This window comes from Vicia villosa, linkage group LG2 (genome assembly GCF_029867415.1).
Source record: "Vicia villosa cultivar HV-30 ecotype Madison, WI linkage group LG2, Vvil1.0, whole genome shotgun sequence".
Taxonomy (NCBI): domain Eukaryota; kingdom Viridiplantae; phylum Streptophyta; class Magnoliopsida; order Fabales; family Fabaceae; genus Vicia; species Vicia villosa.
In genome coordinates this window covers 198,370,888-198,394,433 of record NC_081181.1, presented here as the reverse complement: position 1 = coordinate 198,394,433, position 23,546 = coordinate 198,370,888, and the positions used below count along the sequence as shown (strand labels likewise).

Sequence of the window (23,546 nt, the reverse complement as noted above, 5' to 3'; positions counted from 1 at the left end):
GTTAGCTTATTAATAGTGTACTAATGTGCTTTAGTTTGTTTGATACAGGTTCAATGGCTCCGGATAGAGATGCTCCACCTGAAAACTCACAAGAAAACTCACAAGAAAGAGATGCTCAAGAAAGAGATGCTCCGGGTACAAATGCTCCACCTGATACTGAAGCAAAAGAAGTTGCACGAGGCATCACCATTATGAAGGGAATCGTACGACATAGAGACCAAGGATTAGTATACCATTTGGAATGGAATTCTGAAAACCAACCAATTGGTCCTAATTCTGCAAAGTTGACAAGCTATATTGGTACACTTGTTCGTATGCATATTCCAGTCTCCGTAGCTAAATGGAATCTGAAAAGCGAAGAGTTGGATGCGAAAAAAAAAGCGATTTGGGACGAGCTTCAGGTATATATCATATATGGTTGTTGTTATTATCTTGACGATAAATTGTTTAAATTACTTATACTAACACACTATGCGTATGTTTTTTTGCAGAGGACTTTTGAGATACCAGATGATCGTAGACGCTACATACTTAGTTTGGCCGGGAAAAGATATAGAGGGTGGAAAGCTTTTTTGACAAACACCTATCTTAAGGATAAAGATGGAAACTTTCTTGAAGAGGCACCGGGACGGCCAAAAAAGTATGAGATCTTCATTGATGAAAAAGATTGGGTTGAGTTTGTAAATCAAAGAGATGAAGATTTTCGGAAAAGGAGTGCCACGAATAGTGCGAGAGCATCCAAACCCGCGTATCCATACAAAAAAGGGCGTTTGGGATATGCACGCTTAGAGGATAAAATTGTAAGTAAATAGAAATGCGTTTTAATTAATTGTCTAAATGTGTTTTATTTGACGATTTTATCATTTGTGTCAATGCATAGTTAGAGGAGTCTAAAAGTGAGGAAACTTCACTTCCTGAACATGTGTTGTGGAAGGAAGCTCGTGTGGGCAAGAATCGAGCTGTCGATCCCGATGTTCAGAGAGTTTATGCTGAATGTGTAAGTATAATACTGTGTCTTTAATTAAATCAAATTTTTTTTAATATATAAATGATTTTTTATCTCCACTAATAATTATTGAAATGTAAATGAATTACAGGAGACATTGTCGCAATCGGTGTCCACCGGTGAGGACCAGGATGATAGGAGCATACTTAGTAGAGCACTAGATGCTCCTGAGTATCCCGGTCGGGTGAGGGGTAAGGGTCATGGTGTGACTCCAACCTCTTTTTACAAGCATCCTAGGAGAAGAAATCCTTCAAATGAAGAAGTGTTGCAAAAATTGCAGGAATTGCAAGCACAAGTCTCTGAATTGCAAAGAGATAAAGATATGTATATGAGAGAAAAGTGCAATACTGCATCGGTGAAAGAAACTAGTGATAAAGCTAGTTTCAACTGTCAAAGAAAACTTCCCGAGGTAATTATAAATTTCTTTTCCTTACAAATTGTTCTATTTTATTAACGATAATGACTTTATATTTACTATTGGTTTAGGGCATTTCTTCTTGCCAACTATACTTATCGTCACCGTCTTATCGCCTAGTTGGCAAGGGAAAAGTGCACAACACTGTGGGAGATTTACTTCACCATAGACCGCTCCCGGATGGACACCTGAAAGTATCGGTGGATGTTGTATTAGATCATGATGCGGTGCTACCGGTACCTGACATGGTCTCAGAGACGACATTGCTGCGAGATGCAATAGGGTCATTTGTTGCATGGCCCTCGGAGCTCATTATCATTGGTGATGAGGTATATTCAAAACCATTATGAATCATTTAGTTTTCGAATGTCAATTTTGCACCGTTACGTTAATTATTTTTTACATTTTAATTTTAGACTGCTCCTACAAAACCCGCAATTAAGGGCAAAGGGATTTTACAGGAGGAGGAGTCTGTTGCATCACTAAAAGAGGTACATTTAAGGTGTTAATATATAATTTGAATGTAAAACTCCATGATTTTATATTTTATCGATCGTTATTTGATTTTTAGGCATCTGCTCGGGAGTCACAACAAGTGACACAGGTCGTTCGTAGCGTACCGCCTAAGGGTCCTCCGAAGCAAGCGGCAAAAAAAGGTGGTGCTTTTTTTCCTCGATATCGGATGACGCTCGGAACACTTGTTGATATGTCCGATTTGAAGGAAGGTGCTCTCCGTCAAATCAATATGGAGGAAGGTATCTTTGGTGTTGAATTCATTTCACATATTGCAATAGATGACTTGGAAGAGATTTTTACACAAGAACAACTAGGCGTCGCTAATATGCACTCGTACATCCGGTAATATTCACTCATCCGATATATTATTTAATTAGTCGAACAATTTATTTACACATTATGTTTATTATGTTTTTCACTCATCCGCTAATATGTTTATAATGTTTTTATTTAAGGTTGTTGCATGACAGAGTGTTGCGCGGGACTGCATTGTCAAACAGATTCCGTTTCGTGTCTTCCGCCCATTGCAGCGGAATGACAATTGATTCGCAACCCGAATCAGTTAGACAGCGCTTAGTCGATAGATTCATGTCATCCGGCAATACAGAAAGTCTGATTCTTTGGGCGTATAATACCCGACCAGTAGGGTTAGTTTCTCATTCTTGGTTCATTTAATCTTTGTTTCTTTTGCGTAGCAAAATTTTTATATAACCTATTGTTTTAATTTATAGAGCACACTGGTTGTTGCTTGTTATCAACCCGATAAGAGAAGTTGTATATTTTCTGAATTCGGTAGATGGTGAGTGGAGCAATTATCCGGCTATGAAGGAAATTATTGATTTGTAAGTGGGATCGTTCTAAATATTCTTGTATATTTATATATTTAATTATTTGTGAGATTGATCTAAATATATGCTTTTATATTTTTGTTAGATCAATACAAGTGTTCCGAAGTCAACGAGACGCACAGGTATCCCGGACTAAATCAAACAACATTAGTTGGATCAAAGTGCAGGTACATTATTTTTCACAATTTTGCTTATAATATTTATGCTACTTGATAAAACAAGACAACTATAAATTCTTATTTGTTTTCTATGTAGTGTCCGATACAGCGGAACAGTTCAGACTGCGGATACTTTGTTTTGAGGTTTATGAAAGAAATCCTTCAGATGAATCAATTAGAGATTCCAATCACGGTATGGATTTATAACTTAATTAGATAACTTCTTATAATTTATTACATTTAAATAAATCATTCATATTATGTTTTTATTCTGTAGTACTTTGACGAATTCCGTGCTGCTTCTTACCCGAAACTTAAGTTGGAAGAAATCAAAGAGGAATTGTGTCAATTTTATATTCATCAGCTATTCATGTAGTAGGATTTGTGTCGATTTGAAGAGAATATTATAGTACTCCAGAATATATGGTTACTAACTTTGTTCATATTGTTGCCAATTAATATTTGAAGTATAATATTGTTGATGTTAGAGATTTAGTTTGATTGACATAATGATGTATATATATAATTTTGGATATTATAATGGTATTATATTAGTATATATATAGTCCTACCTATGGTTGAAAATATATCGTCGAAAATATATTACTGGTCGAAAATATTACAGGTTGAAAATATATCGTCGAAAATATATTACTGGTCGAAAATATTACAGGTTGAAAATATATTACAGGTCGAAAATATTACAGGTTGAAAATATTACAGGTCGATCTGGGAGGCTGAAATTATAGGCTGCACTTTAAAATATCTCATTTAGCAACGACAGCGCTTTTAAAGAGCGCTCTTAAAGGTCCCCCTACTAAAGCGCTTTGTTACAAAAAGCGCTGCCAAAGATCAAAAAAAAAAGAAAAAAAAAAAAGCAACCTACCAAAGCGCTTTTGGAAAAGCGCTCTAGTAGGGGGGGCTACCAGAGCGCTTTTTCCAGAAAAAGTGCTCTTATAGGGGGTCTACCAGAGCGCTTTTTCCAGAAAAAGCGCTCTGGTAGACCCCTCTATAAGAGCGCTTTTTCCAGAAAAAGCGCTCTTATAGGGGGGTCTACCAGAGCGCTTTTTCTGGAAAAAGCGCTCTTATACGGGGGTCTACCAGAGCGCTTTTAGAAGCGCTTTCGTAGCCTACGCCAGCGCTGGCTTTGGCAGCGCTTTAAAGCGCTGTTAAAGGCCAAAAAAAGCGCTTTTAAAGCCCTTCCGTGTTGTAGTGATTGTTTCTCTTCATTGTTCATTGTTTAGTTAGAAGTTAGCCAGAAACTTCAATTTTTCTTGTATAAGGGGGTTTGTGAGTTCAACCTACTAAAAGATCTTAAGTTTATTAGGTACTCTCAAGATTAAATCTTGGGGACAAGACTAAGTCTTCCTGACTGAACTTGTATAATTCCTAGTGTTTTCTCTTTTCCCTTAACAGTTATTTTCCGCATTTTATTCTAAATTTATGCTGCTAATATTAAAATCCTTTAAAATGATCCTAAAATTTTTACTAACTATTGTTTTTATAAAACACATAATTCACCCCACTTATGTGTGTAGGCCTATGTCCAACAACCTAAATCTCAAGTGTTTCATCTTCACTTGAAGGATTTTTGAATAGTTTTGAACTTGAAACGAGTAGCAAGAGAAGTGCTTATTACCGCCTTAGAAATTTCCATTTGGAATCTTTGCAGCATATTTTTGATATAATGTTCTTGTGACATCCAAAATTTCTTCTCTTTTCTATCATGCATGATTACAATTCCAAGAATCTGTTAAGTTACTCCCATGTCTTTCATGGAAAATGAATCGCCCAAATACGCAATGATCTAACAAGCATATTGTAAACATATAATAATAGGATAATAAAGTCATCGTTAGAAAATTATCTAACAAAGACGCAATGATCTGAAATTGTCTTCTGGTACCTTGATCACACATAACAAACTCAAAGTTCTTTTACCACTACCTTGGAGCTTGCTTCAACCCATATAGACTATTTCTCAATCTAAACAACTGATTTATTTTCCTTTAACTTGAAAACCATCCCGTTATTTCATGTAGATCTCTTGCTCCAAATCACCATGAAGGAAATTTGTTCACATCCATGTGCTCAAAATCTAAATAAAGAGTAATTACCATACTCAACACGGTTCTAATTGATGACATGATTATAATAGGTGATAAAATTTCATTAATATCAACACAGTTTCTTTGATGTAAACCTTTCACCACTAATCTGGTTTTATACCATGGAAACTTAGAGTTTTTCTCGTATTTAACTCTATAAATCCACCTATTTTCAAAGCCCTTTTGCCTTCATGTAACTTCACTAAATAATAAGTGTGATTATAATGCAATAGTTTTACCTCATCAAGCATTGCATCCAACCACTTTTGATTTTCATCACTTTTCACGGCCTCTTGAAAACACTCAGATTCACCCTCATTAATCAAGATCACATACTCATCAGAATTATACCTTGTAAAAGGTTGTCTCTGTCTCTTAGACCTCTTAAGTTTTTTTGAAGTAAAGATGATTTTGGAGCTTCACCAAGATTCCCATCTTGTGACATATCATTCTCCTCTTCATCATCAGTATTGGAATATTTACCTCACCTTCAAGTTGTTGATCATCAACATTACCATGCGGCTCACCATACTAATCACCGCCACTAATAGTATTCATATTATGAATAGGTAACCAATATGGATCAATATTAAACAAATTAATATCTTTCTTAGGCCTAGTCATCTCCACCTTATCAGGGTCTTAATTATTTTGATCTTCCATGAACACCATATCACGACTTTTGATAAGCTTCTTTTATACAAGATCATACAACATGTACTCAAACTCTTCTTAGCCATAGCTGATGGAGATATATTATTTTGACTTTGCGTCCAATTTGGATATTTCATCCTTTGGAATGTTCACAAAATTCTTACAACCAAAGACTCTCAAATGATCATACTTGACATTCTTTCCAAACCAAATTTTGTTTGGAACTTCATTGTTCAAAGCAACAGTAAGAGTGAGATTAAGAACATGCATTTCCATGTAAAGTGTCTCACCCTAATAATGATTGGGCAACTTAGCTTCAGGGAACATACACCGAAATATCTCAATTAGTGTTTAATTCATCCTCTCTCCCACATCATTCAATTGAGGAGTTTTAGTAGGAATTTTTTCCTGTGCAGTACCATACTGCTTGCAATATGCATCAAAGTGTCCACAATACTCACCACCATTGTCAAAACGAACACATTTCAGATTCTCGCGTGCTTGCCTCTCAACTAAATCAAGGAATTCTTTGAACTTCTCTAACACTTGGTCTTTTGTCTTCAAGGCATAAACCCATAGTTTCATAGAAGAGTCATCTATAAAGGTAACAAAGTAATGTGTACCACTAAAAGATTTTTCCATTAATGGACCAAAAACATCAAAATGTACCAATGGAAGAAAGTTTGATTTCATTGAGGGAAAATGTCTCTTTAAGGATACTCTAGTGTGTTTACCAGCCATGCAATGAGAACACTTCTCCAAATCTGAATTCTTTAATCCTGGAAGCACATCTTTTTTGGCCAAAATATTTTCCCCCTTTTCACTAATATGACTAAGTTATCGTGGCCACGAAGATGTTTCCACGTCGATAACATTCACACTGTCCCTAGCAACCAAAGCTGTTATCCAACCCTGCAATGAGAACAGTTCTCCGAATCTGAATTCTTTAATCCTGGAAGAACATCCTTTTTATAAAGTTTCTTTCCTCTAGCCACAAACAAGTTAACTTTGCTAAGTTTCCACTTTCCAGAACCAAAGTGGTTGTCATAACCACAATCATTTAGCATATGCACAAGGATCAAATTAAAGTAGACATCGGGAGCATGTTTGACACCTCTAAGCAACAATTGCATTCTAGTTTGCAAGCAAACATCACCAGCACCAATTACCTTAAATACACCATTGTTAGCCATCGTCGACACTCCAAAGTCATCAGAAGTATAAGATGTGAATAACCTCTTCCTTGGTGTAACATATAATGTAGCACCATTGGCAACAATCCACATGCTCTTGTCTGATATGAGATTAACAAACTCAAGATCACGTAGAATAACGAGATCATCACTAATAGCAGTAGTAACACGATCATCATCATGATCTCTTTGTTTAGACTTACCTTTCTTGTCTTTGTTATCACTTTTTCACTGATAGCAATACTTATGTATGTGTCCTGTTTTGAGACAATAATGGTACTTCAAATTCTTGTATCGCGGATTAAACTTGCTTATACTATTCTCTTTACCATCTTTCAGTTTTTTAAAAACTTTTAAGTAATTTTTTTTTTAAAAAAAAATTATTATTTTAATTTCCAAAATTTTGAAAACACATATTAAAAAAAAACTATTTTAAATCTTTCTCAATGACACGAGATAACATTTCTCTTTAATGAATGGGTGAAGAACAGACCTTATCCAACAAATCCTAAAAATGAATAAATTATAGATATAAACCTTCTTATCGGTCAAGATCATAAATCATATTCAAGCAAGTAGTTAATGTTTATCCATTAACAAATCATAAAAAAAATATCAAAAAAGAAAAAACGAAATATCTGAGATAATTCCAAATTTCAATTCAATGAATCATTCAATACTATTATATAGATAACGGGATTACACCAACATCATTACTAATTAACATCCAATCTTGACTTTTAACTCCATTAATCCTCAACTTGTGTTGCCACTAAACACGCAAATCACATGTCCCTCTCTCTTTCTTTTTTTTTTAAATCATTTTTTTCTTCATAATCCCACCTCCACCATATTATATATTTCTAATTTCAAACTACAAAAATAAATAAATAAATAAATAAATTATAATCTATATATCTTACTATATAAAAACCCACCACTCGTTCCCCTCTCCACACTTTCATTTCTCATTTCTCTCTATTCTCTCTTTCTAAAACCCTTCAAAGTTCAACAAACTCACACTTCCATGGATTCTTCTTATTCAACAAACTCACCGATCACCACCATCCACTCCGACATAATCCAATCCCACATCCTTTCCCGACTCGACGGCCCATCTCTCACTTCCGCCGCTTCCACCGCCTCCCACCTCAACCGCCTCTGCACCGAAAACCATCTCTGGCAAAAAATCTCCACCGCCACGTGGCCTTCTCTCAATAACCCTCTCGCCACGTCACTCATCTCCACCTTCCCATCCTCTCACCGTTCAGTTTTCTCCGACTCATTCCCCTCCGTCGATTACTCCTCTTCCTCAATCTCAACAACCTCAACAACAACATCATCATCATCGCCAACGAGAGAATTAATCTCAGCCGTCGATTTATACTACAAGGGCAAACCGGTCTTTTCCAAAATCCTCCGAACGGAAACTCATAACGGATGGTTCTTATGTTCACCTCTATGGATTGAAATTCTCGACCCAAACGAAGTTATTCAAACAAATATAAAATTCGAGCAAAACGACGTCGTGGAGTGGCTTGAACAAAATCTGACATTAAGCTGGATTATGATCGAACCGACACGTAAGCGTTCGGTGAACCTCTCCAGCCGGTTACCGGTAACCGTGAGACGTCACTGGCTGACGGGGGAGTTTGAGGTTTTATACGCTGTGGTAATGGGAGTAGTGCAGTGCACGATAAAGGTCACGTGCTGTGGGAAAGCCGGGGGAGAGATGCACGTGAGGGAGGTGAGTTTTAGTATGGAGGATATGGATGGAAGACACGTGGTTGGGAGGGATAGTTTGGTAATTTTGCAAGGGGCGATGGAGAACGGTGAGAGGAAGAAGGTGGATGTTGAGAAAGCGAAGAAGAGGTTTGAGGGATTCTGTTTGATGAAGAGAGAGAGGAGAGAGAGAAAGTTGAGGAGAGAGAAAGCGATGGATATGTTTATTATGTTGGTCGCTATCGTCATTTTTGCTTTTCTTTTTCGGTTTGTGAGGTTTTGGTTTTGGGTTTGAGTTTGACCCAAAAAAAATTAACTTCACTTTTGTTTTTTTTTTTATTGTACAGGTACGGTTGAAAAATTATGAAGCATATAATTTTATAAAAATAACAGTGTAAGAAAAAAAGAACAAGATATACAACAAAACATTATACGCGTATCTATGATTAATTCAAGTTTGTTGATTAATTTCTTCTTTTGATTGATATATTACGTTTAAACAAAATTAAAAGTAATGCTATATGGGAAAAGAGATATGGGTCAATTCGATAATTTAGTTTGGAAGTGGAATGTTCATTGGAATAACGTGTTGGATATCAATATGGTTGTGTGGGAAGTGATGTTATGATTCGAATGGATCAGATTGATTTTTGGGGTTGAAATTCATATCGGGTTAATGGCGTAACTTTTAAATCAGGTTATTCACTCACTGCAATGCAAGTTGATCGCGCACCTCACTTTCTTATGATGATGAACAATAACACAATTTCTTTTTGCATTCCTCTTATAATTTCTCTCAAACTTTTGGTAAAAATTTAAAAATGTATTTAATTTTTGGAGATCTATCTCTAGACAAACATATTTTTTATTAAATTGAATGCAAACAAAATAGGGCGGTCTTAAGTCAGAGCAACCAAATTTACGGTCTAGGGCCTCAAAAAATCGGGAATTTCAAAATCGAGCAACCAAATTTACGGTCTAGGGCCTCAAAAAATCGGGAATTTCAAAATCGGGTGTAATGGCAACTCGTAGCAATAGCCCAATGGTAATGGTCTTGGTATTTCTACATTGGGTTTTTCTAACCTATGCAACCTTGCATAGGATAAGAGAGAATTAATACACCACTTTTTTTTATATAAATTACCATATTTATATTTATTTATGTTCATCCATTAATTGGGTAGGAGTGAGAAAATATAAAAGATTACTTTTCAACAGAAAAATAATTAATATGAAAATTTATATGGAAAGAAATAATTTATTAATTGCCCTTATCCTATACAATATTGCGGGTTAGAAAAACCCTTCTACATTTTATGTCTTGAGTTCGAGTCTAAGAAGTACTCCCTCCGTTCCTTTTTAAGTGTCGTTTTAGATGAATTTTTTTGTTCCTATTTAAATGTCGTTTTATAATTTAATGTTATAATTTGTCATTTATACCCTTATTTTTTCAATAACTCCACCTCAAAATTTTCAATTAGTTATTGGAAAAAAGAGAGTGTATGATTGAATTTATTTAGAAAGAGAAAAATAAATAAGAGTATAATAGAAAAAGTAACTCTAATAATCCACTATCTTGGTTGAAGAGCTTTTTGCTAAAACGACACTTAAAAAGGAACGGAGGGAGTATTAATTTTTTTTCATCTTTATTAATTTTACCTTTCCCAAACTTAGAAGGATGAGTTTTTATCCATCTTTGTTAATGGTACCTTTTCAAATAATTGTTATACCTTTTATAGTGAACTTTCCAAAAAAAAGTTGTATTTAAGGAAATCATATATGCATTTCAGGTACCTTTTCAAGTTTTATAAAAATAAAATTTAAATAATATATATAAATTATATTTAAATCCCCTTTATAATAAATTCATTTTTATTAAATTTATATCATAAAATATAATAAATTTATATTTATTTATATTTAGTTTTATTATTTTAATATTATTTTATAAAAAGATATTATTAAAATTTATTTAATAATAAATTAAAACATAAAAGTTTAGTATTTGTAAGAGCCTCTAAAATGCCCGGCTCGACAAACAACTGACTCATTTCTATTAGGATAAAATTTATTTATAATTTCTTAGGTATAAAATGTATAAATAAATTTTACAAGGGGTAAAAATAGGAGAAAATTACAAGAGGAAATTATACACTTGTCATATTTTTATTAAAAAATAGTATACACCACGCCTGAAGAATTATATATAAGTTTTTTTTCTTGCTATTATACTTAATTTTAAAGAAACATATTCGGATAAACTTTATTTTTTAACGAAAAATTGTCTTTTCGGAATGCATATCGAAAAAGTTCTTTGTTGTGTTTTTTTAACTTAGTATTGTATATATTTAGATAGACCAACTTAGTATTCGTGCATTAGCAATGCAACAAATATGTAAATACCAACCATCTTCATATTGAAAAAAATAATTGAAAAATAGAAAAACGATTAAAATAAAATTATAAAAATCAAATAAAATAAGATTAAGAGTCTACATTTTTTCCCGAAAAAACAGAAAATAAATATAATAAAAAAAAAGGAATTTAGAGTTTTAATGGTGGTGGCCCTTATTTTGTCCCAAAATATGGAATTTTGATTCTTGATTTTTTTATGAGATGTCACTGTGAAATTTCAATTCAGAGTCGATTTTTTAAAAAATCGAGTTTTTTACGCTAGGCCGCGTAAAGGCCAGAAATGCGGGAACACAAGGGCCAGAACGCGAAGGTACAATTTTAATGAAGACTTAAATGTACTTTTGGTGTCTCCATTTTTTTGTTTTTGTAACCTTTGAGTCTCTCTTTTAAAAATTCAACTTTTTAGTCACTTAATGTCACTTTTTTGAGTTTTTTGTCCCTCATCATTTTTATGAACAGGCGTCTTTAGACGTAGAGCTTTCTTAGGGATATCCAAGTTGCTCGATGGTCTGACCGGGAACTGAAAGGGTCCCGTTTGGCATTCGTGATGACCAATGGATCTTCGATGCTCTTCCGACTTTGTTGCATATAGAATATCTCGAACAGTTATACCTAGGATGCCTGTTATACACGAAATATCTTTCCTCTTGATTTACACCTTTAGCGTATTCATGGTATTTCCTTTGGAATAGGGTCGGGGTGTCGGGGACTTCTTTCGCTGATGGAGAGCCATGTGTCCATTATTTACACCATCAAGTTTGATACCTAGTCGATCATCTGATCTCCACAGTTACCCCATACCTATAGATGCCAATCACCCTGCAACTCCCTTATCATTATGCGGTCCCAGACACCTGGTGACTGTCTCGGACTAGATTCAAATTGTTACGAGGATGAGACATCCGATGTGGGCCGACCATGGTGCCGTTTGAACAAAGGCGAGGTTAGAATGTAGCTCGGATGAAGTCGAGACGAGACTTGGTCGATTTAACTTTGCAAATTTGAATTTGGATCAGAGGTTGTGATTGTGGTGCCTCTTGAATCAGAGATGTTGATCTTGAACCGCCGTTGCTAATCATTGTTGATCTCGAACCGACAATGCTAATCTTCAGTACGACGAATCAAATTGGGGGTGAGTGGGTGAGCTGCATGGTTAGCGCTCTAACGCTCAAGTCAATTTAGAGTTCAAAATAATCTTAGTGAGAGTGAAAATCAGAGACTGTGTACCTGAAAACCCTTTGTGAATGTGTTTAAACCTTGGGTTCAATAGAGCGGGTTGGTTAAGTGGATTTTGTGTTATTAGGCCTTTGGCCGACGCCGAACAAATTTCAAATTAAAATTTAAAAAGTCTTTTTCCACTCTATTCATTTTAATTTTCAAATATTTTAATTAATTTTTTATATTTTGCAAGTTATATTCATATTTTTTAAAATTTTATATTCTTTGAAATTTTCCGATTAACTTATACAATCAAATTTGTGATATTCTCAACTACCTTATATTAGTTGGCCATATTAGTTGTGTTACTCTTTTGTCGAGAAAATTATTCTTAGTGAAGCAGCCTCCTTATAAATAAAAACATATAAACATTCTTATACATTTGCAAGTGTAGTTCATCTGCATGCATGTGTAACCAATGTGTAAACCATGTTGAATGCCTAATTTATTAATTGATTATATTCATTTTGTTACATTATTGATTATATTTTGTAAATTTGTCTCATATATTTATGGTAGGTTAATGAATCACAAACAGTAATAAGAATTGGCCCCTACATTGGGTTTCATTCATATTCTCTTAAAACATCATATACATTTTCAATTTGAATACTTCATTTTCAAAATTGAGATCTTAACTTTAATTTACTTTCTTTTACAATGAGCATTGGCTTCTGTTATACTCTACACCATAATTTTCATTGTCACTTTCGTGTAATTTTTATTGAAAATATAGAAAACAAAATATTATATTTCTAATTACATTAGATAAGGTTTAGTGGGTTAAGTTTATATGGTTTAGTGGGTTAAGTTTATATGGTTTAGTGGGTTAAGTTTATATGATTTTTATCATAATCTGAATTGTGTATTTATCTGCAAGTGTAGTTTTTTCTTTTTAAAATGGACCGAATCCTATACTTAGTCACATACCATTTATGTCCTTTTCTTTTCTTTTTGGAGTAGTACTAGTACTACTATTCATAAAATAAATAAGTGATTATGTCCACTTATGTACTTAATCACATGTTATTTATGTACGTTTCTTTTCTTGTTGTTTTAGTAGTATTATTACTCATAACTAGTAACAAACTCGTGCGTTCGCACGGGTTCTGGTACGGGACGCGCATTTGATTCAGATGTATATTTTTTAATAGAAAAAATTTATATTAAAAATAATCAACATTTTATGGAAAAAAATAAGAACAATTAACATTAAATTGTGTCTAAAAAATCAGGAACAAAATTGAAATCACCAAAATTAAATTGTGTCTAAATAGCCTTTTGTAACTTCACGTTACCGTTAATAGTCAATATTTTGATCGGTAACTTCATGTTCCCGTTAATATTTAATATTTTGCTCAGTAACTTCGTTCTCATTAATTTCAAAATATTTTGATCAGTAACTTCATGTTTCCGTTAATATTCAATATTTGGTTGGTATGTAATCTTCTTACTGAACTCCTGCTGATGTATTTCTTGTAACTCTTCTTGAGAACTTTTGTTCTCTTATCAATGAATTTCTTACTTATAAAATAAAATCAATATTTGATCAATAACTTCGTGTTCGTATTAATATTAAATATTTTAGTCAGTAACTTCAAGTTCCCGTTAATATTCAATATTGTGATCAGTAACTCCATGTTCCCGTTAATATTCAATTTTGTGATCAGTAACTTCATGTTCCCGTTAATATTCAATATTTGAATCAGTAACTTCCGGTTCCCGTTAATATTCAATATTGTGATCAGTAACTTCATGTTCCCGTTAATATTCACTATTTTGATCAGTAATTTCATGTTCCCTTAATATTCAATATTTTAATCAGTAACGTTAGGTTCCCGTTAATATTTAATACTGTGATCAATAACTTCATGTTCCCGTTAATATTCAATATTTTAATCAGTAACTTTGGGTTTCCGTTAATATTCAATATTGTGATCAGTAACTACATTTCCATGTTAATAAAAAATATTTTAATCAGTAACTTCAGGTCCCGTTAATGTTCAATATTGTGATCAGTAATTTCATGTTCCTGTTAGTATTCAATATTATGATAAGTAACTTAATATTCCCGTTAATATTCAATATTGTGATAAGTAACTTCATGTTCTTGTTAATAAAAAATATTTTAATCAGTAACTTTCCGTTAATATTCAATATTAATCAGTTAGGCGAATTTGGATACATCATTTATTTTAAATAAAAATGTTTAAAAAAAAAAAGAAAAAAATTAGATAAATAATTGATTATTTCGTATATAAAAATATTTAGATCAATAATAAATTTTCTCCCGTATACCATTTTTGGATTAAAAATATTTAATCATAAATACCATTTCTCGTATATTAAAATATTTAGATCAATTATAGATTTTTTTTCCGTATACAGACTTCATTTTTGTATAGGTATCATTTACAAAAATATTTGGATCAATAGTAAATTTCGTACATAAAAATATTTAGATCAATAATAAATTTTTTCCCGTATACCATTTTGGATTAAAATATATTTGGGTCATAAATACCTTTTTATGTAAATAATAGATTTTTTTTCCGTATACAAATATTAGTTTTGTTCAAGTATCATTTACAAAAATATTTGAATCAATATTAAATTTCCGTATATTAAAATTTTAGATCAATAATATATTTTTTCCCGTATATCATTTTTGGTTCAACAATATTTAATCATAACTATCATTTCTCTTATATAAAAATATTTAGGTTAATAATAGATTTTTTCCCGTATACAGACTTGATTTTTGTTTAGGTATCATTTACAAAAATATTTGGATCAATAGTAAATTTCGTATATAAAAATATTTAAATCAATAATAAATGTTTTCCCGTATACCATTTTTGAATAAAAAATATTTGGGTCATAAATACCATTTTTCGTAAATAATATTTTTTTCCGTATACAAGTGTTATTTTTGTTTAGGTATCATATACAAAATTATTTGGATCAATATTACATTTTCGTATATTAAAATATTTAGATCAATAATATATTTTTTCCCGTATACAATTTTTGGATAAAAAATATTTGATCATTAATACCATTTCTCGTATATAAAAATATTTAGGTCAATAATAGATTTTTTTCCGTATACAGACTTCATTTTTGTTTAGGTATCATTAACAAAAATATTTGGATCAATAGTAATTTTCGTATATAAAAATATTTACATCAATAGTAGGTTTTTTTCCCGTATACCAATTTTGAATAAAAATATTTGGATCATAAACAACACTTTTTCGTAAATAATAATTCAAATATTATTTTTATTTAGTTGTCACTTACAAAAATATTTGGATCAATATTAAATTTTCGTATAAAAAAATTTAGATCAATAATAGATTTTTTCTCGTATACCATTTTTGGCTAAAAAATATTTGATCATATATACCATTTCTCGTATATAAAAATATTTAGATCAATAATATATTTTTTTTCCCGTATACAGACCTCATTTTTGTTTAGGTATCATTTACAAAAATATTTGAATCAATAGTAAATTTCGTATATACAAATATTTAGATCAATAGTAGATTATTTTCCCATATATTATTTTTAAATAAAAAATATTTGGATCATAAATGCCAATTTTCGTAAGTTATATAGATTTTTTCCGTATACAAATACAAAATATTTTGATTATGAATATCATTTTTCGTATATAAAAAATATATAACAATAATAAATTTTTGTTGTGGAAGAAAGAAGTGAGAAAGGGATGAAAGAGAAAAAAAATAGAGAATGGAGAGAGATTTGATAAGTTTAATAAAATATAAGAGTTGTATTATTTTAATAATAAAATTAAGAACTTTATGGTGTAAAGACCAAAAAACCACAATTTTAATGTGGTGGCAAAAAATCAAATAAGGGTATTTTTGACTTTTCCACAGCCATTAATTTTCTTATATTATAGATATAAATATATGATCATGTCCTCTTATGTACTTTACTTAATCACATGTTATTTATGTATCTTTATTTTCTTGTTGGAGTAGTACTATTACTCATAAAATAAATAAATGATTATGTCCACTTATGTACTTAATCACATGTTATTTTTATCAGCTTTTTTATTGATATATCATTTTCTTACACCAATACTTATGCCGTATACACTGTTTATCGTATTAATACGTTTAATAGTATTTTTTAATAAAATATTTAATTTTTAAAAAATATATTTAATTTTTAAAAAAAATATTTATTTTATAATATAAATATAATAGTGTATCATTAACCAACATCATGACTATTGTATTAACCACATAAATATAAGTTATTAATCAACTATTTTACTTATAATTTATTAATCACTTTCACTTTTTCATTAACCAATAAAATACATACTACTAACTATATTCCGAGACAAAATAATAAATATATTAATCAACATTTACACTCTATTAATAACCCATTTTATTTTACTATTTAATTTTTTTGTTTGAGAGCTCACTAACCAAGTTATAAACTGTATTAACCAATTTTATAAATACGATTAACCAAAATATATACTCTATATACTAATTTTTTATGTCAAAATATAGATTAACCAAACTTTAAACTGTATTAACTAAGTTTTAACATTTTATTAACCAAATAATTTTAGAAAAAAATATATTAAGTAGTGCATATTTATTATATTATTGATATTATTGTATTTATTTATATTTCGTTAAATAGTAACTTTAATAAATATTAGATTATTTTTTAGAAATAATTTATTTAATTTATAATTACATATAATTTATTTTATTTTTTGTTATATAATTATTTAAATTTATATATATATATATATATATATATATATATATATATATATATATATATATATATATATATATATATATTAGTTACATTTAATTAATTGAATTTACAAATATTTTTGTTAAAATTTAACTACATGACTGCCATGGTTGCACTGATTTTTCTATTATATGGTTGCTGGATTGTATTGGTGCATGTATGTCACGAATCACATATAAATAGAAGTCTTTTCTCAAACATTTTTGCACTCATTTTCTCCTTATAATTTTTGTCTTTTTTACTAACATGGATGCTAGTGATTATAATTTTTGTTTGGGATAAGTCTCCCTTGAGGATTCAGTTTGAGCTGGATTGGAAATTCTAGCAGTTTAGGCGTGCCTAAACTATTGGTTAAGATAAGACTTTGAAGGAAAAACAAGAAATAAGAAGATTAGAGAAACGTACCTCATACATATCATTTATAGAAATCGATAATGACAATATGTAATACTATCAGTGTGATGAAAATAACATATTTACGTCTCAACTATGTTATGAAACAGTGCAAATGAGATAGAAGATACTGTTTTAATTGTTGTAGTGTATTAAGTTATTAAGTAGTATTATTAATTTGTACTGTTTTTATTATTGTTATATTAGTATCTATTTTGTAAGTAATGTATGAATAAAAATGATAACTTAAAAAAAATAGACATAGATAAAACGGTACAATCCATATATTCTTTGATAACTCCAATATTTGGAACGGAATTTTCATGTATGACCGTTAAGAAGGTACAATCTGGATTTTCTTTGTAGTTTATGATTTGTCTCCATTTCAGTTCAAATTTGTGTTCTACTTTGGGATTTTTCTTATTTTTACGCATTTTAATTTATCATGAAAAACTTTCTACGCATTGGGAAGTTTTTTGGTTGTATACACAAAATAGGTTAACTACTTTGTAAATGTTAGATAGATGAACAAAACTGGTTTGACACACACTTGGAGTAGTTGGAGCGGTTGTTAGTCTTCAAGTTTCAAAAAAACTGAGCTCAATACTTTGGTTTTAGCGAGGCTAACCAAAAGCCTGTGAGATTTTAGTCGGACTCATCTCAAACTTGTGAAGCTTTTAATACCATGTCGAGCTTCAACCTATCATAGTTTAACCAAGCTAACCAAGAACCTATGAAGATTTTAACACTGGCTAATTTTCAACCAAACCTAGGATTGATAACCCAATCCCCAAATATAAGCTTTTACAAGATGAGCTTATAACCCATATAAATTCCTAAATAGACAGTATTCAACTAACGTGTAAACAAAAGATTCCCTTGGTGAATTTTACAATTCTACCCTTCTAAAATTACTGATATATCCTCACTCACAAAGGCATTAAGCTAAAATATTTAGTCATAGAAAGTTGAATAAAACTTTAGAGAGAGAGAGAGAGAGAGAGAGAGAGAGAGAGAGAGAGAGAGAGAGAGAGAGAGAGAGAGAGTGAGAGATGAAATTGTCAAAGCACGATTCTGGATGTTTTAAAATGAGAAATGAGACCTCACTATATAGGCAAGAGGTTGGCTCAAAAAGGAATTCTCATTAAACAAATTTTACCGTTAGCTAATCGATTAGACCAGGTTGCTAATCAATTAGATGATGTAAATATATGATTGTAAGTTCTCAAAATAGAAAATTGAGATATCTAATTGTTGCCCATAATCAAGGCACATTCAAACTAGCCTGAGCCTCAAGTTTGTGCAAATCTAATTGATTAGTCATATGTTCAAATTGATTAGAAAAGTCAAATATTTTCCCATGACTTATTTGATTGTTCTCAACTCATCTGACACAACTTTTAGATGTTTTTCAAAGTATTTTTTTGGAAAATCATTTTGAAAAAGGTTTTGGTGTGTGTGTGTGTGTGTTTCAGCCTTGTGCTTTTATAAAAAACTCTTTGCTTTTTACATATGATCACTCACTTACTAAAATAGGAGATTACTCCTTTTCTACAAGCTTTTGCTAGATACTTCTTCTCTATGTTGACACTGCTTGAGATCTCTTGATATGAGGTTTAAAATTGTTTCCATTTAATTTTCCCCCGTTTGATAGTCTAGTTTATCAAACCATAATACTTAGGTTTGCATCTTTAACCTTTTAATTATTCATGCTTGACTTATCATATTTGTCATTAGAGTTGTCACATGGTGCATGTCATCATCAAAAGTAGATGCCATATTACCTGCAAAACAAGGTTCCACATTCTCTCTCTTTTTGATGATGACAACGCATCTTTTAGGGAATATGGTAAAAATAAACTATATTGATATATTTGGAGTGATTAAACTCCCCATGAGTTAGATAGAAGATACACCCTCTGATAATATACTTCTCCCCTTTGTGAAAATAAAAAAGGTGAATAAAGATGCTTTGTGAGAAATATGAAAAACAAAAGTAATTAAGACATTTAGGAATTTCCAAGAATTTCCAAGTTGGTGTAGAATTCGTGTACTAGATTTGGAAAGATTCTTTCAATTTCTTTTGTAAAGAATGCTCTTATTGAGACTTGACATATGTGAGAATATGGTTTGTATCCTTTTATGAAGGTTACGTTCATAAACCATGGCTCCGTGACCTTTTTCTCCAGGATAATCTTCTTTTCTTCTTTTCTTCTTCATGTTTGTTTATCATTGTAGCTATGATGGCTTCTATTTTTTGTGGTGGTATTTTGCGTCTTTGGCAAGGGGAAGTCGTGATGACACTGATGACAAAAGGAGAATTCACAAGAAGAGATGCAGAGAAAATATGAGTTGCAAGAAAAGTGAAAAGAGGTTTGCCTATATATAGTATGACTCTTAAAGATTTAAGCGTGTAATCCAGGAAAGTATTAAGTGTATATTCTCGTGATTGAAAATCAAATAAAAAATCTTTCCTTGTTGACTCTCCTAATCGATTAGCTAGTGGCTCTAATCGATTAGATTTATGATTTCTTCAAAATTTAGTGAAATCTTCATAAATGATGGGATTCGATTTACTTGAAGTGCAAGGAAAACTTTAATTTGATTTGAAAATAAGTCCGCCAAGCTTTTCTAATCGATTATTTATTTCATGGTTTAGGTTAGGGATATTTCATTCAATAGAGAAATATATGCTTTTAATCTTTCAAAGAAATAATGCTTATTTAGAATATGGATGCTGATAGGGCTGCCATGATGTCATGCAATGTCATGAATGAAGGATCAACATTAAGAAATATATACTTTTTGCTATAGAACACTAAAAATACTCATTTTATGGTTAGACATAATTTATTTTAAATGAGTAAATAATTAAAATTATTATTTTAAAGGTTTAATTAGATTCCCTTGATCATTTCAACCTTAAAATAATTTTATCTCCCTTATAAAGAAAAATCTTGATAAATATTTTCCAAAAGAGAAGACATCACATGGTTTATATTTATCCGTGCATTGTTGGATTGAAGGTTGGTAAATCCAAAAAATGGATGTCCATTATAGACTTATTCATTTGATTGATTATTTCAGATTATCAATTTGAGATATTCTTAAATATTTTACTTTGAACATAACAGTTGATATTTGTCATTATCGTGCGTCTTCGGGATCAGAGACTTTCATAAATCCTTGTATACTTCTAGCGTATGCTAATGCATTGTACAAATTTCTTAAATAATCTTTAAAGCTTCAACCTTCAAAGCATACCTGCAAAACACTTGAGGTTTCACCTTTGGTGCCTATATTATTTTCTTGGACCCAGGTGCATTAGTCACAGAATATCTAAGGTTTTACCTTTAGATCTTCTTTGTTCAATTGTTGAAAAATTTCTTTTTCTTCTTCGCTGAAGATGATTCATAACACAACCTTTATTGAAGACGATAACAACACTATTCACAACCCCCCATTTAAGACAAACTACAGTCATCAAAACTTTGAAGAAGAAACCCTAAGGTACGAATACCTCACCTTAAGTTACTAAAAATTTAAACTTTTCTAAAAATGCAAGACACTTGCTATTGATATTGTGGATGGTTCATTTAGGAAGCAATATAGAAGAATCCATGATTATGGCCATGAACTGTTAAGGGAAAACCCTGGATCAACTGTTAAAATTATAAGTCAATCATTTCAAGGTGAATGGGAAAGCAGTGAACACCTTGAAAGGCCAATGAATCCTCACTTCCAGAGGATGTATATATGCTTCAAAGCTTGCAAAGAATTTTTTTTCAAATGAAGACCTATTATAGGATTAGATGAGTGTTTCTTAAAGGAATATATGGTAGACAAATATTAGCTTTCATTGGGAGGGGCCCAAATGATCAAATGCTTTGGGAGGGTGAAACTAAAAATTTATGGAATTGGTTTTTAGAATGATTGACAACTGATTTGGGAGGATTCATCATGTTTTACAAGTGTGTAGGTGAATATGACTATGAGGTTAGGGATATATTATTCAATAGAGAAATATATCCTTTTAATCTTTCAAAGAAATAATGCTCATTTAGAACATGAATGTTGATAGGACTGCCATGATGTCATGCAATGTCATGAATGAAGGATCAACATTTAGAAATTGAAGATTTTGTGCTAGACTATTTTAAAAAGGAACACTATCAAGTTTGATATGCACTAGTTCTATATCCAGTTAATGGGGAAAGTTTATGGATAAAATCTGGAGTTGTTGATCTACAGCCACCACCCATAAAGAGACAACCTAGAAGGCCAAAGAAAAAAAGAAACATTGAAGCCAGAGAAATGGTGAGAGATGAGACATACCTGAAATGAGAAAAAATATGGAATCAAGTGCAGTCGTTTCCATAAGGTTGGTCACAATAAGACCGCATTTTAATTACCAATTCCAGAAGCACCTCCAAGTCAGGCAATAGTAGAAGCTGATTTAAGTCAAGCATCACCAATAGTAGCTAATTTAAGTCAAGCACCACCAATAGCACCAACTAATTCAAGCCAAGCACCAGTAGCAACTAATTCAAGTCAGGAACCAGTAGCAGCTAATTCATTTTAGGAACACGTAGCTGTTGTTTCAAGTCAAACATCAAAAGTAGCAGTTGTTTCAAGTCAGGCACCACAAGTAGCAACTATTTCAACTCAACCACCACTCAAAACGAAGAAAAAAAGATTTCAAAAGAGGGGTAGCCTATTTCAGGTCAACCATGATTTCATGAATCTTCACCTATTTAATGTTTTGTTATGCTGTTTTGGAATGTAACCGTTTTATGGGAATGTTATGTCTACGATTACGACTTTTTTGTTTTGTTTTAATCTATTGAATGAAATGACTTTGTGAATCATATGGTTTATAATTCAATTTTGGATCACTTTTTAGAATGTAATCACCTCTTGGAATGTAATGACTTTTCTATTAATGAATATTGGAATGACTTATAATGCCAAGTTATATGAAATTCTCTTATGATAATGACTATTGTTCTGATATGGTACACATTGGCCCCTTAACTTTAGAAATTGGATAATTGTTTTGATAATAACTATTGTTGTAATATGCCAAGTTATAATGACAAGTTATATGAAATTCTCTTTTAATAACGACTATTGTTCTGATATGCTACACATTGGCCCCTTAACTTTATAAATTGGCCAATTGTTCCGATAATGACAAATGTTCTGATATGTCAAGTTATAATAACTATTGTTCTATTTTGAAATGCAACACATTGGCCCCTTAACTTTATAAGTTATTACACATTAATCCATTAATTACATTGCATTGTTACACTTAGGTCCATATATTAGTATGTTGCACGGGTGGATTTTTTGTGAACACTTTTATACCAGTATTTTGTATCAGTGTTATAACAAAGTATAATGAACACACATTGTTTATAAAAAAAAAAATGCATTAAATTAAGCCAACAAAAGTGTTACATACATAAGCTCATGACACATACAAATTTCAACCATAATCATATTTGAAATACATGGTTACAATGAATATTTTAAACCATCCTCTAGTGTGAAGAACTCCATTCTTCAATTTTATAATTTTCTTCTTTTGTCTGTCAAGCTTCAAGTCTCTTTTATCAACAATTTCATCACCTAACACTATAAGAAATACTCTCCCTAGCCACGTGAAGTTGTGACGTGATTATCACGTGGGTAAAAAAAGTCAATTGCGACGTGATAATCACGTCACTATAATTTTTAATATTAAAATAACATTCATAACGTTAACATGGAGAGTGTCAGATTTTTTATTTTTAAAAAAAAAATAGCGACGTGGGAATCACGTCGCAACCCTAAAAGTAAATGAAAAATAAAAAAGGTGGTGACATTCACATAGGGGAGTTTGAAAATTTTCAAATTTTAAGTAGTGACGTGGGAATCACGTCGCTAGAAAAAAGGGCTGACTTGACTCTGATTGGAGCAGGCTTTTGTAGGTGAAGGAATCTTCTTTATTACCGTTGATCATGTTGCGACGTTAATTCCACGTGTGTAAGTTGCAACGTGAAATCCACGTCATTGATTGGCGTATAAGTAAATG

At 31.4% G+C, this 23,546-nt stretch overlaps 1 protein-coding gene across 1 annotated transcript; it reads left to right on the top strand.

The window, feature by feature from the left end:
• The first annotated feature begins 7,847 nt into the window (after nt 1-7,847).
• On the top strand, nt 7,848-9,091 carry LOC131653533 (F-box protein At2g27310). Its single transcript, XM_058923706.1, has one exon. The coding sequence runs from the start codon at nt 7,926-7,928 to the stop codon at nt 8,913-8,915; it is 990 nt and encodes a 329-aa protein (XP_058779689.1). The 5' UTR covers nt 7,848-7,925; the 3' UTR covers nt 8,916-9,091.
• Nucleotides 9,092-23,546: the final 14,455 nt, after the last annotated feature.

Bases quoted from the DNA above. Each gene is read 5' to 3' on its own strand.
- LOC131653533 (XM_058923706.1), top strand. From the start codon at position 7,926: ATGGATTCTTCTTATTCAACAAACTCACCGATCACCACCATCCACTCC.